General features: G+C 37.9%; 1 protein-coding gene across 4 annotated transcripts in view; it reads right to left on the minus strand.

Annotated features, from left to right (window-relative positions):
- PDS5B (PDS5 cohesin associated factor B) overlaps positions 1 to 15,832 on the minus strand; it is a 117,191-nt gene that overhangs the window by 18,516 nt on the left and 82,843 nt on the right. For all 4 annotated transcript variants that reach the window (XR_010612436.1, XM_065678409.1, XM_065678407.1 and 1 more), the window contains exons 24-27: positions 10,802 to 10,925; positions 5,098 to 5,302; positions 720 to 834; positions 207 to 339 (exon numbers count right to left, since the gene is read on the minus strand). Coding sequence is in view for 3 of the 4 variants with exons in the window: in XM_065678409.1 (XP_065534481.1) it covers positions 207 to 339; positions 720 to 834; positions 5,098 to 5,302; positions 10,802 to 10,925 (577 nt within the window). In the remaining variant the exon portion in view is untranslated. The remainder of the gene's footprint in view (positions 1 to 206; positions 340 to 719; positions 835 to 5,097; positions 5,303 to 10,801; positions 10,926 to 15,832) is intronic.

Here is a 15,832-nt window from a genome sequence, read left to right on the forward strand (position 1 = left end):
ATTACAACTCCCTTGCAATCATGCAAAACCTACTGAAGCATAGGAAAATAACTAATATAAACTACAGTAAACATTACAGTATGTATTATTTCCCACATACAATTCTACGAAAGACATTTTCAGGGTTGGTGTAAAACCAAAACGCAATTCATTTCCAGAAGTAGGCCAGAATTAAATGCAATTCCCAGTCAAAAAGTATCACCTACTTCATTCATTTTTGGATCATCTGGTCCTTGAGCATCCTTAGTCTGTTTGATATTTTCTACCATTTTTCGGATAAACGCATGACTGTTGTTTTCATTTTTAGCCATCAATATTTCCAGTATGAACCACAGGCACCTGAAGGAGAAATGCAGTATTCCTCGTGAATAAAAATGCAAAAGAAATTGTTTTAAACAGTTGAGAAAGTGGCGTCCTCCTCCAGGTATTACCAGTATTATTAATCTGAACCAGTCTAACTCTGGGAAACCAATTCTTTCAAAAATAAATAAAAAATAAAGAAATGAAAGTAGGATGAGCAGAAGGTGAAGGCTCCTCTGTAAGATAGCACAGAGCACTAAAAATGCACATAGGCTGTTTCTCACAGTATTTTACAGAAATAACTACCATTGTTATGTGCACTGCGAAGTATCAGGGTACCACAATGAAACAATATTTCACTTAGCATGAAGTCATGTTGGTTTTAACACTAGAAATAACATTATTAAAAGTAGTCTTACTCTTTAATGTCCTTGAGTTGTTCAATGTCCTGGACTTTGACATAATCTGGGTCATGAGCAAGGAGATGTATAGTATAAGGAACAACATATTCTGGTAGAAGTGACAAAAGTTTCTCTGAAAAGCAGAAGAAATATGCATCAAAAGACTACATACTGAGAAATATGCTTTTCTACTAGAGAGAAAAGAGCACAATTTAAGGTCAAATATAGGCACATGTGGGCCTATCACTTCCTTAAGATGTTGTATCTCATGGTTGATGTGCAGATGTTTCATGCATGCAAAAATTAACATTTTAAGTATGTCTCACTCAGGGCTGCACATCTTCTAGCTACCCTGAGAATACAGCTACAGTCATCCCTTTCTCCCAATCTTTTCCTCAGTTCAAAGTCTGTATTCTGAAAGACTTTTAAAAACAGAAATGAGGATAGATCACAAAAGCCATGTTAACTGCAACACATGAGACCAGCACAACTGCAAGATAAGCTCTATTCTTCCTTTGGATATTGCAGTGCACAGCCTTGCCGTCAACAGAAAGAAATGCCCTTTGCAGGGGCTTTGCAGTTTTCTCCAAACCCACAGCCTACAATATCTGTTTAAACAAGGGAGAGGAGGTAACATGAAAGCTGTAACAGAGTAGTACTGGACTGAGTTTTAAAAGCCCAGTCCCACTTGAACAGACCAGCACAGCTGAACCATGGTATTCAAAGGATTCAAAACTTCTTCTGGGGATTGTAAATAGTCCTAAGCAAGGACTGCAGAAGAATGTCTTCCCTACAACATGACAGCCAAACGGCCTGTTTTCCTTGGGCATTCAAAGAGTAAGGATTGTTGCCCAAGCCCCTCTCAGAGTTACAAACACAAAATACACATTCACTAAGGTAACCAACATATTCCTGAGCTACCCAACACTATGCAGAGTGAACTTCAGCACCTCGCAGTTGGATTACAAAAATCAGAATAAAAAAGGACATATCCTGAAGGGCAAGGACAACAAAAAGCATTTTGCAAAATAACATCCACGCTACTTTCTTTAGCCTAATGAACGAGAGGAAATGGAGGATGCCCAGCACACCTCAATTATTAAACCTGTACCCTGTGTGACAGGCAGGATGACAGGCATGGAAGGCATGCTAGTATATTACTATGATATAAGCATTTGATCTTGAGTGCTTGTGGCAAATGCAAATTCACAGTATTAACATGCTTTTGGATATACACTTGAATGTACATGTAAAGGAAGGAGGGAAATTCCTGTCCCTGCTTTTGAAAAATGCCATTTCTAAGTTAGTGATTGGCCATCAAAGACATAACCAAGTCTGAGAAATTTTATTTCAGTAAGCTTTTAACTATCCACATTAGGTTATGAATAAGAAGTCCAAACATCTGTAAACCATTATATACAATAATATTTGAAACTAGTTTATACCACATTAGAACACTGACATTCTTATCTCCACTATATATATTTGTACAAAATGTGCTTGACTAATGCTGTGCACATCAGTAAAATACATCATTACTGCAGATTTCAGAAGACTGATTAAATAATTGCCATGAGTAAGTAAAATCTTAATCTATCTCTTTCTTAAAGGTTTGCATAGATAGGGATAATGCAGAGTCTACATCAAATATTTGGATTCATTCATTACAGCAAGGAAAGCGTGAAAAATTAATAAAGGCCCTCAGAAGACAGCGCTGTCAATTTCCAGGGGTAAACTTTGAGACAGCCATTGCAGTTGATGCAGTTAATTATCAAGAGTAATTATTATATAGACTATAAGCCATAACAGGGTTTGAAAAAAATCAAATCACCAAATTTCTATTTCGAGCTATATTTATGTAACTGAAATCCAGCACACAAAGCAGTTTTTAATGTGTTTCAGTTCACAGTGCACTACTGTAAAAACACTTCTCATGCGCTGTCCTGCATTTTAGCCACCAGCTGTTTGCATAACTACATATCAAATATAAAGATGTGGCAGGGAAGAAAAATAATGTAGTTATGATTTCAGAACACCAGCAAAATTGGCTTGCATTAGACATGTCACAGGCAAAACAGTAATAACTTCGATAAAATGCTCATCGAGAGCTCATGAACTCAGGGTTTCATTAACTTCCTGCCTTGTACTATGTCTACAATAACTATAGTAGTAATTCCAACTCGGTCTGGAAAACAAAGTGAACACGAAACAGGAAAAAGACAAATATTGACACATACTATATTTAACCCATCAAGACAAAAAATAGTGTTTACACATTCTTTTCTCATCTTTAATGAGAAAAGACACAACCCAAAAGGTGGGCTGGCTTTGTGGACATGAACTACCAGCATTTAAAATCAGATTATGCCAAACCCCTCATGACAGGCCTTTATGAGCATTAAGGAAAGAAACTTGTTGAAAACTAATATTTACTCTTGTAATTTCTCCACTTACTGACTTCAAGCGCAACCTGAGAAAAAAAAGATTCCTATGCAAGACGTGCCTACCCAGATGAAACTATGAAGAGATACACAATCAAATTGAGTCTGCTCTTGAGTGGCTTCCACTCTGAATAGCATTTAGAGAACTTAAGAGGCCTGAGAGCAACTCCTGCCAGACTGTAAAAGGCCAGTGTGGAGGAAAGAATCATTTTACTATTGGGTACCAGTCCTTAGGAAGTTTTCCTTAGGCAAGGCATATAGAAGTTTACCATCTTTTCAACAAATGCTGAAATCTCCCAAAGATTTGAAAGATATCTACGGTTCCAAGAAAAAACATCACAAAAATGACATTGATAGAGTCAGAAAAATAGCTGCACTAATCAAAAGATGCAGATTCTCAGCTCTAGTTTTCCGTGGAAGCTTTTCAAACAAGCTGCTATCATCATTACCACCCTGAGTTACTGTATGGCCAGTAGTGAGAATGATAGAGGGAGACACAAACACATTTAAATAGTATGATCTTACCAGAACTGAGCTTCAGCTGTACTACTACTACTGCAATAATGATTTTTTAAGATGCAGACAGCTCAAGACATCTGTTAAAAGCTCGGACTGCTAATCTGCATGTCACAAAGTTAACACCATAATCCTCAAAAAATCCTGCAATCTGCATTTAATCTAGAGTCCTCGTGTATCAGAATGCTTATCAAACCAATGGCATCACTCAAGGTAAGTCTTTCAGCCAGAAAAAAAATAAGTCATCAGGCACACTCTGAGGTCCTGCTGGATAAAAAGGATCACACATACTCAGGCTCCTCTTCATTTCTTCTACAGGTTTTTTTATAGTAACCTTGCGGCATCTATCTTAAATTAAGTTAGGAGATCAGAAATTACTTTTAATCCTATTGGAATTTTATACTTTCCTATTACACAGCTAAGAAGAGTTTTCAACTTCCAAGAGGAATAGTCTTAGGATGATGTAAAAGTGTTTGAGTAATGGATTATTCTTCTTTACATGTAATTCAGGAGGGAGGAAAGCATTGCTCTTTTTCCTTTTTTTTTTCCCTTTTTTAAAGTCTAATTAGCAATACACAAAAGCGTTTTTCTGCACTTATTCTCTGACCAAAGTCTAAGGCACACACTGACTGACATGGTTAATATAAAGTCTGTGATTCATAAATGCGGAAGGAAATCAGTTATCTGGCAGCACCTGTGAGATCAGATTCAGAAAACAGGTCTGGTCTAACATAAGATGAAATGAAAAAATCCCCTCCATTAAATGCCAAACCATCAGTAATCTTCCAAACACTTATTCAAAATGCCCATAGCTCTTCACAAAGGTCTGCTTTTTCCTATGACCGTATACCAGTGTAGCTTTAAGTCAAAAGGGAAAAAGACTGGTTTTATAAAAAGAAAAACAGCTAACATTAGTCCATAACAACTTTGGCATTCCCACGATCAAACTGCTGGTACTGGGAAGAAAGTACTACATAAACTGATCCTGAAGTGCCTACAAATACAGCCCTTTGCCAGTGTAAGACAAGAAGCTACTCAATATAGCAGTGCAAAGATAGTCAACTTAGTACAGCATTTATGTCATTAAGGTTGCATATTATTAATTACTGAGGTAAAACTAATCATTGTCATTTCACTTACAACATAATTAATTATTAAGTTCAAACAGTACACGTAACTGCCTTAAGAAACCACTTCCAGTATAGTCAGGAATGAGCATTTCCACAGCTTTTAACAAAATTGAAAGATCTCAGAAATGCCTGTTTAAAAATATCAAAACAAAATGTGAACATTATTTGCAGTTTTCATTAGATACCTCTAAGAGAAATTTATAGCCATTCTATCTATAAAAACAGAAAACCATCATACTTTCACAGTCTACTCACATTTACAATTGAACTATAGCACTTGTACCAAAAAAGAGACTTCTATTCTCTTACCACTAACTGCTGCATGTTGCTTCAGATACTCCCTTCTGACATTTATGTTCTTCACAAGGCACTGCCTAGCATGAGCTCTTCTCTCTTTCACGGGATCTTTTGCACACAGTGCACAAATGGCCATATATTCTAGTGGCAGCCGTAGTCTAGAAAGGCCTTTATGAAGTTTCTGAGCAAATATTTGTCTCACTTGGTAACATTCATCCTATTAAAAAAACAAACAAAAAACAAAAAGCAAAACCAAAAAAGGTAACAATAAACTTTTCTAAAAGTAATATAGACTGAAATAAAACATGGAAGCCTGGGTAATTGTGCCAAAATCAATTTCAGACCTTGCAGCCACAGAAACATAGGAATTATAAGAATGTTTCTTAATGCCAATTCAGAGCAATTAAATTGAATTAATAAGTTCAAGGTTCCCTTAAGATCAGGAGAAGAGTTAAGGTTCAGAAACTGTACAGGAAGGTATCACAGTCAGGACACAAGGCCTAACTTAGTACAGTATTGAGGCATGGAGTTAATGTAATTGTATACAATAGAACCACTTGTGTCATGGAGCCAAAGATCGCCACCAAAACAGTGTTTAGTCACCAGTAATCACTGTGTTGATTTTATTACTGTGATTTCACAAATCTTCATCAAGCCATTAATATGAGAAATTGAATAAAATTCAACAGAATTACCAGATAAGTCAAATACTGAAGAGAGTATCAAGCATTTCCATCATACTGTGGAAATTTATGAACTACAACCTGACCACCCATGTCTAATAGGTGCCAAATAACATGAAGGAAAATAATATGAAGGTGGCAAATTTACTCCTGCAATTTTTTCAGTAATATATTTCTCAAAAATATATGAACTTTAAAAGTCTCAGTATGGAAAATAACTTACATACTTTAAGACACCATTAAATGTATCACAAAACAATTTAGTAACACAGGCCAAGGAAGGTTAACAGCAGCAGGTGTGGAAAACAGAAGAAAATGTACAGAGAAGTATAATGTAAGCAAGGCCACCAGAACAGCTTGGCCTATTCAACCTGTCAAAAACACATATCAAGAGGAAAGATCTGTTATCTCTAAATGTGAAGAAAAAAAACATTAACAGGAATAAACAGCTATCTTAGTCAAATGATGGCTTTGAAACTAGGAAGAATTGAAATGTGTTTCCAGCTATGTGCCAACAGGAAGTGCAGAGACAAAACCTAGCCACTGGTAACACTGACTGTGCTAAATTTGTAAACAGCATCAAGACAGATCATATAGTGTATTAAACAAGCCTCCATCTCCCACCACCCAAAAATTAAATCTAGAAGAAATTAACTAAGCTCTATTTTCCTTTCTGTGCTTCAAGCCACAGTCTTCCTTTCTGGGCTGAAACACCTGCTGTAATGGAGTTGAAGCAACCCAAGACCACAAGCCCAAACTGTGAGACCTACTCAAGATCTATTGCCTCCTTACAGAAAATTCGGTCCCCAGCAGCAGGCTAAGATATACCCCTCTTCTGCTCAGAAACATCACTTAAGTCTAAAGCCTTTGGAAAGCTTAAAAGAAACCTGTACTTGGTATATGGCCAAGGAAGCATGTTCTCCTTGACTAAGAGGACAAAGGAAGGCTTAGTTCATTGTTACTGATGGTGCTGTGTGGCAAAAAAGGGAATGTGACAAAAGGGAATGATTATTACTCTCAATAATAGAAGATAAATAAGCTTTAATTCAGCTCAGTTACATTAGTTCACTGGAAAAAAAAAAAGGGGGACCAAACTCAATTAAGGTCTAAATTTTTACATCATACAAATACAATGCACGCATTAAACCAAATTCACTTATCTACCTCTCTCAATTTAGGGCCAGTTCATCGGAAATTCACCATTTAAAAGTATTTTAAAAAAATTTGCAAAGCAGCATGTACCCCTCAGACACAGCTCTGATTCTTAACTACAGGAATTAGCAACAGTACTCAATTATGTATTCTGCTCTCTAAGCATTTCACAATACGAAATGGCACTCTCAGAGAAAAAAAGAAATAGCCAGCATAGAACCATAGCAGAACATGTGCAACCATTACAGGCCTTAAAAATTAAACTTTTCCTTTTGCTTAGTCTGCTTCCTGATCTGTCAGCTTAAAGAAAATTTGCTTTAAATTAAATTACATAATGCTAGAGTTAGCCTTGACATCACTTCAATGTCATAATTCATGAGTAGACTCGACAGTATTAAGAATAAATACACTGTTAGAATAGTCAGTGTCTCCCATCAAGAAATGGATTCTAATACTAAACATTCTAATCATAAACAAATATGTATTATGTTATGTATGTATTATGTATACATGCAAGTATCTCAAAACAACCCCAGATGGCTTCCAAAGGAGATTAATATGGTGCCACAAGTGCCAAAGTCACTGAAATCATTAGTTACTCTGCATCTGAAGATCTGAAAGAGAGAAAGAAATCTGCAGAAGGCCTCAAAAAGATACAGACAAGCTATGAATAAATATTCAAAATCCATTAGGAACTGCAGTGAAAAATAAAGGCAGAATTCTGTCCTGACAGAGCTGGCAATCTAGTAAACAAGATAAAGTCACAAAAGGTAAAGGAGTAACAATAAATGAGGAGGAAAAAGTGACAAGAAGTGATACTAAAGTAGAAAAAATTCTCCTGGAAGCTATGTCAGGGCATATGGATATCTACAGGAAAGCAATTACAGACAGGCAACAAGGCTTCACAAAGAACAAATCACACCTAAGCCATCTTGTACCCTTTCACAATGGAGTCACTGGGGAAGAGCAACTCATGTCATCTATCTGAAGTTCTGTGTGGCCTTTGACACAATCTCAGAGAACACTGTTGCCTCTAAATTGGAGAGATATGGGTTACATAGATGGAGTATTTGATGGATAAGAAATTGGCTGGATGGCCACATCCAAAGAATTGCATTCAAATACGCAAAGTCCAAATGGAGATCAGTAAGACCTGGTGTCCCTCAGGGGTCAGTGTTGGGACCGATACTGTTCAATTATCTTTGTTAAGGACACAGATAACAAGATTGAGCAAGTCTGTGGATGACACCAACCCAAGGGGTGCAGTCGATACAGTAGAGGACAGGGATGCCCTTCAGAGGGACCCTGACAAGCCTGAGGTGTAGCCCCATGTGAAACCACGAAGTTCAAAAAGGTTAAATGCAAGGCCCTGCACTTGGCCTGGGGCAATCCTCTGTAACAAAACAGACTGCTGGATGGACAGATTAAGAGCAACTCTGCAGAGAAAGATGACTTTGGGACACTGGTAGATGAAAAATTGGACATGAGCCACCAATGTGCACTTGCAGCCCAGAAAGTCATGAAAAGGGGCAGCATAAAATGAGGCCAGCAGGTCACAGGAGCCAATTCTCCCCTTCTACCCTGCTCTTATGAGACTCTCACCTGGCATCATGAGCCTAGCTCTGGGGTCCCCATTACAAGACAAACACAGAGCTGCTGGAACAGGTCCAGAGGAGGGCAGTGAAAATTGTCAGAGGAATGGGACAGCCCTCATTTGAGGAAAGGCTAAGAGCTGAGCTTGTTCAGCCAAGAAAGGAAAAAGCTCCAGGGAAACCTATTGCGACCTTTCAGCATAATAAAGGGGGCTTGTAAGAAAAACAGAGAAAGACTTTTTACCAGCACCTGTAGTGACAGGAGAATGGGCAACAGATTCAAACTGAAAGAGTACAGGTCTATACTGGACATAAGGAAGAGGTGTTTTATAGTAAGGGTGGTAGGACACTGGAACAGGTTGCCCAGAGAAGTTGTGGCTGCCCCATGCCTGGAAGTGTTCAAGTCCAAGTTGGATGGAGCTTTGAGCATCCTGATTTAGTGGAAGATGTCCCTGACCAAAGCAGGGCAGTTGGAATGAGATAATCTTTAGAGGTCCCTTACGACCCAAAGTATTCTACAGTTCTACACTAAAATGTGAAACTAACTTGTTTATAAATGTTGACCCTACTATATTCTTGTAATAAAAAGCTCATCTCTCAACATTCCCTTTTGAAAATTAAGAAGAGGCAAGCATCAGGCTCAAATATAACAAAAACAAAAACAAAACCCAAAACAAACCAACCAACCAACCAAAAACCAAAACAAAACCCCATCAAACTACTACCACACAAACACCAAAATGAAACCAAACAAATAAAAAACAAAAAAGCAAAAAAACCAGAATGTTGACAACATGTCTCTTATCAATATCCACAAAAGAGTTAAGACTGGTACAAATGGAAAATGGGAAGTGAAAAATGAAGTGGTAGACAGTGATGAAATGGAGGGCAAGGGGCTTGCACCAAACATATCAAAAAGAGAGTCAAAGCAATGAAGGCAAATTCTGACAGAGGAGAACATTTAGAATAAACAAAAATATGCCACAGAAGGCAAACAACTGAAGAAATGAAAAGATTTTGATCACTGGGATCAGAAGAAAACAGAACATGCAAAAACTATATTGGCAAAGCTAGTCTGCCATGACATTATCTGGCTAGAGTATCCTTTCCAGAACAGAGATCTTATTTGTCATTAGAGTAAGTGGCTCTTTTCCTCTCTACTAATTTTGTTCCAAATTGTAAAAATCTTTAAAACCCATTTTCACACAAGACTAACATTTCTATTACGTTTTGGAATAGGAACATTGAAAAGTCCTCGTTTTGAGTGTAAAATCCTTCAGTTATTACCACTGAATTTCTGCTGCAGTTTTGCTAGATTTCATCTGCTTAAGTAATTTTGTTTTGTTCCATTTCTCTTGCTTTTCATATCGTTTGGGAACTGAGTAAAAGCTCCCTTCCAAAGGAAGACAGAAGCTTAAAATCCACAGACACATTGTTAACATACAAGCCTAATACAGACTGTGTTACTCTGATATATGAGTGGTTTTTCTAGACTAACTAATTTAAAATGGGGTATAGGTTTTAAAACTTTAGCCAGTCACAGGACTTAAGGTCTAGAATGAAGTATCATTATTACTAAAGGTATGTTCTGGAAGAGATTCCTTCCAGAGGATTTCTTGACTTTCGTGAGGTCATGAGAATACCGGCAGTTACAAAAGTAATACCAAAACGAGTCCCTCCATAATTGCCTTACTCTTAACGTGTGGATCAATTTCTGTAGAATTTCTTAAATCTACTGGACAGGAACACAGAGGATCTCTATGTCTCTACTTACAATTTGAAAGTTATTTTCTTTCTGCTACTGTGGGCTCACAGGCATAAATTAAGGATGAAAATTGCAGCACCTATTGAGAAATCTCTCCCTATCTCTTTTAATATTTAAAGGATGGCAATTATCATTGCAGACCTCTACGTTCCAGCTATACTCTACCAAATATTCAAGAAACCAAGGTCACTGTTGTCACCACAGTCCAATGTACTTTATATAATTTCAACTTCTAAAAATTTATTAATGCAGCTGAGGTATTTTAACTCTACACTGAATTCCTCGGTTTATTCCAACATATCACTACTTTAAGTTAGCATACCCCCACTGGACAGCTTAGTACTATAGATCTAATTCTCATAAAAAATTAGTTTTCAGGATTATGCAGTGGGAAAATAAATTCAAGCCAAGACTGAACAGTTTGCATAAAATGAGATTAGCAGAAGTATACACAACATACAGAACAAGCAAAATACATACTCATACATATGCTGATAACCCACAACTCCCACCTATTTCCTTACATTTATGGCTAGTGCACACAGCTGGTACTGTTCTAAGGTGATGATTTCATGGTAACAAGGTTCTTGTGCCAACTTCACAATAGCATTCCCTGCAGCCAGCCGCAACCGAGACATATCAGGTTTACTGAAAAAACAAGCATATGGATTATGAAGGTTAATTAGTAAGAAAGTATGTAATTATTTGACTTACTTAAATCTCAATAAATTTGCATTGCTGAAAACCAGGTACTTTAAAAAGAAGGAAAAGTTTCCATGGACTTTGCCACCCACACCCCCACAAATCCACAGCAGAAGTAACTTCAAACCAGTAGTTTTCATGGCACCACATTTTACAGCCTGTTACCACATACCTATTACCTTGCCCCAACTTAGCAATGAAAATATTCCTTGGAGCTTCCTAAAAATTCCATATGTGTGAAAGTTTTAGCTGTACACTGGGGCAGCACAATCCAAATTGCCCCTCAGAGACCTCTTTTAGCCTGTGAGATACTTCCATACAGCATGCTGATTTTTCTTCAGCAGGGTGCTTCTCTCAAAAACTACCCCAATTCTAGTCCCCAGAGATGCCAAAGCTTGTCTAGAAATGAAAGAGCAAGTAGTGATAAGACAAAGGGGAATGGCTTTTAACTGCAAGAGAGCAGATGTGATACTACGAAGTAATTCTTTACTATGAGTGTGGTGAGACACTGGCACAGGTTGCCCAGAGAAGTTGTGGCTACCCCATCCCTGACTGTTCCAAGACCAGGCTGGACAGGGCTCTGGGGCTTTGAACAATCTGGTATAGTGGAAGGTGCCCTCTGCCCATGGCAGGGGGTTTGGAACTACATTGTCTTTAAGGTCCCTTCCAACTCACGCCATTCAAGGATTCTATGAATGACAGCTCAAAACCAATGCTGCAAGTCAACTTCAGTTAAGATTAATTAGATATTATGATAGGTGACTAAGTGAAAATAACAGCAAAAAACAATTAGGCAAGTGCAAAAGTTTTCAACATGCTGAAGGTATTGTTACTTGACTCGCACACCAAAATTGCACTTCCACGTAGCAAAACACTGAAACTCTCTGCTAAGTTTCATATAAAAAGATGAATGGGTTTTTCTGTAACCTGTGTAAGTATGATTATAGGCTGTCAGAATATCAAAAGCATCTTCAACAGGAGCTTTGCGAACTGATACCCACTTGATGTTAATAAATTTAATAAACTTAGTTGAGCTTTCACTGTTCACAGTTTATTTCAAAGTACATTACTTTGTTGTTTCTTCAGATCAAACACAAAGAAATCAGTAAGTTTTATGCATCTCACTTAAAGCACTAATGAATTTTATTCAGCAGTAGTAAGTACAGCTTTTTCTTTGGGTAACTTGAAGCAGGAATCAAGCTGTATTCTTATTTAGAAATAATTATTCATTTTAAGAAGGACAAATACTGTTTAACTTCTTAATTGTTCCCTTTTATCCTTAGGAAAAGCAAACACTGTAGACTTAAATCCATTACTGCAAAAAAACTGTATAAAGCATTTAAAGAATTCAACAAAAGAACATTATTAAACAAAGAGTACATGACAAAAATACCTTCTAAAGAGCTTAAACCTTAAAATTCATCTAATTAGGCTTCATACACACCTCATGGTAAGGAAACCACAGCAAAATCAAACACCAAAAAACTAAACAGCAACCAAGTGGCAGGCCAGAAGCTGCACTCACTTTCAAACAAGGCATGAAGATTAACATGCTAATATCTAGTTTTTAGATGGTAAATTTCACTTTAAAAAGAATCTTCTGTGGTAAGTGAACCCAATGAAGTTTTGCACTTCAGTGACAACTGAGAAATAGCAACTTTCAAGCACAAAGTGATTGAGCTAAAGGAAGGATAAAATTAAGAACTTTCAATCTTCCTCAGCTTTAGTAGTAATAACATTTAATTTTGAAAATTGAATCAATGATATTTCACATAAAAGTTGGCCAAATTTTACAGAGTATGTGTGTCACAGAAATAACCACAAGCACACGGGAAGGAAGAGGACAGTGTCAGTTGTGAATATCATTCTTACAGCTGATGATGAAAATTCATCAGCTGCCTTATTCCTTGAAGGGATATCTTTGAAGAAACTCTTAACTGAGAATTTACTTTTTGTCAAACTGTTATAGCCAAAAGCTTTCTGATCTGCTGTTGATCCCAAACCACACAATTATTAGGGCTGAAATAAAAGCTCCTGCATAACACAATTAAGCTTTTGATTACTTCTAATGATTCTGAAAATTGGTACCAAGGATGCCCTTCTCTTTTAAAACAATCCAGCACTGGAGTTAACATTTTTTTCTTCTACTCCAGAGGATAAACGTCTGTGTCCAGTTTTCTAAGCATTTTCTATGTTACATGGAATAAAAAGTGTCTTTTGACAACTTCTGAGAATGTTGCATATCAGATGGTGTAGCAATTTATCTATAGCACAGAACTATGAAGATCTAAACTACATCTTTTTAAGCAAGCTTCAGTGTAAGGAAAATGCAGATAGCCTTTCAGAAAAACGTCAGTTCAGGTTCATATCTAATATCAATACTTTCAGCAACAGCTAGTGTTCTCCAATACTCAAGTACTCTTACTTCACGCTTAGTATAGATAAAATTAAAATCCTACTACAAAAACATGCAAGATTCAACTTAGTTTTACCTGACCACAAATAAAAAATCTGTATAATTTTGAATTTCAAATTTGTAGGACTGTTTATGACTCATAAGATGAAAAATAAAGACCTGGAAAGGGCAGTTGAGATACTGATTATTGATAAAGATTTAATATTAAAGCATCTGACACTGGTGAATTTAACCTACATATGCTAAGAACTCAAAGCAATCAGTTACTGTCTTAAAAGAAATTCAACAAAGTCATCAATCTTACCACTTCAAAATGAAGAGTACAGATTTGTTTATTTTCCAAGAAAGACCTTGCCTTTACCTGACACTCTAGGCTGAACCATGCCTTGAAATTTAAACATCCCCTTCCATTACACTGTCACGGAGAAATACAGTCGTGTATATTTAAAGAGGCATTGAGACAAGAGTAATTTTTATGCCTCACAAGGACAACAACCCAAAATGATTATAACACGACTAAGAGCCCACATGAGGTCAAATGCCTCCTGAACCCTGCCATTTTCTGTTAATTCAAGTATCTTTAGCAAATTACATTGTTTAAAAGACAAGTGCAAGCTATGAACACAAAAACTCCATCTATGTAGATCGACATCAGATCAAGCACAGTTTAAAAGATTATGTTCTATACTCAACAGATAATTTTGCTACCCAAGGACTACTTTAATTTTGAAAGGGCAGTGTCAGATTTGTACAGTAGGAACATAGTAAGTACTGTGAGAAAGAAGATATACTCATTCTGTTCTCAAAGGGTGAAGAATAAGGGTCAGGAAGCGTCAACAAGATAACAGGAACCTCCATGCAGGACTAATGTGCCTGAAATAACATCTCTGAAGCAAAGATGACAACATGGGCGGTATGTCATACAGAGACAATGGAAACCTACCCTCCTTGCAGTTTAGAGCCTTCACAAAATGCATTGTGAAAAATCACAGCATAGTTACATTTGGAAGGGATCTCTAGAGGCCATCTAGCCAAACCCCTCTCTTCCAGCATGGGCACCTAGAGCAGGCTGCCCAGGACAGCATCTAAATGGATTTTCAGTATCTCTAGAGATGGAAACTCCACCACTTCTCTGTACAACCTGTGCCAGTGCTCAGTCCAGTCTTGCTAGTAAAGACTGAGGTAAAGGTGGCATTCAGTACCTCAGTGTTTCCCACATTCCTGTCATCAGGACTCCTGTATTGCTCAGCAGTAGGTGTACATTTTCCCTAGTCTTCCTTTTATCACTTACTTAAAAAAAAGCTCTTCTGGTTGCCTTTGTAATTCCTCACTAGATTCAATTCCAGCCAGTTGGGCTTTGGCTTTCCTAACGGTAACAGATGGCGTTTTCTGTATTCCTGCCAGGTTACCTGTCCCTGCTTCTACTTTTTGTATGCTTGATAGAACCATTGAACGGTTTGGGTTATGAGGGACCCTTAGAGGTCATCTAGTCCAACTCCCCTGCAACAAACAGGGGCTACTTCAACTAGATGAGGCTGCTCAGAGCCCCTACAAACCTCACCTTTAATGTTTCCAATGAGGGGGCTTCTACCCCTGCCCTGGAGAACCCGTTCCAGCATCTCACCATCCTCACTGCAAAAACAGTCTTCCTTATATCTAGTCTATATCTACACTCTAAGTTTAAAACCATTATCACTTGTCCTACTGCAACAGGCCCTGTTAAAAAGTCGGTCCCCATTGCTCTTGTGAGCCTTCTTTAGGTACTGAAATGCCGCAACAAGGTCTTCCCAGGAGCCTTCCCCTCTCTGGACTGAACCACCATAACTTTCTTCACAGCAGAGGTGTTCCATCACACTGATTATTTTTGCTGCCCTCCTTGGACCTGCTCAGGTCCATGTCTTTTCTGTACAATGGACTACAGAGCTGAGCACAGTACTCCAGTTGTGGTCTTCCAAGAGAGTAGAGTAGATGGGGAGAATCACCTCCCTTGACCTTCTCCAATTGAACTCTATTAAGCAGAACCTTGAAAGAGGCCCAAGTCTGTTCTCCTCAAGCACTGCGATCTCACCTTCTGCCTTCCTTGCTATCCTCAGGACTCTGAACTCCACCATCTTATGGTCGTTACAGACAAGGCTGCATTTAGCCTTCACACCCCCAACAAGTCCCTCCATTGTTGGTGAGTATGAGGTCCACCAGAGCACCTTGCCTTACTGGCTCCTCTATCACATGTGACAGAAAATTGCCATTGATGCTCTGCAGCAAGCATCTAGACTGCTTATGCGCTGTGTTGCTCCTCCAGTATATCTAGTACATGAAGTACCCCACGAGGGACAAGGCCTGCAGACATGAAACTGTTTCTAGCTGTTTACAGAAGGCCTCATCCACTTCCTCCGTGGCCAGGAGGGCTACAGCAGACACTCACTACAATATCACCTAT

The sequence above is a fragment of the Lathamus discolor genome, chromosome 4, assembly GCF_037157495.1.
Source record: "Lathamus discolor isolate bLatDis1 chromosome 4, bLatDis1.hap1, whole genome shotgun sequence".
Taxonomy (NCBI): domain Eukaryota; kingdom Metazoa; phylum Chordata; class Aves; order Psittaciformes; family Psittacidae; genus Lathamus; species Lathamus discolor.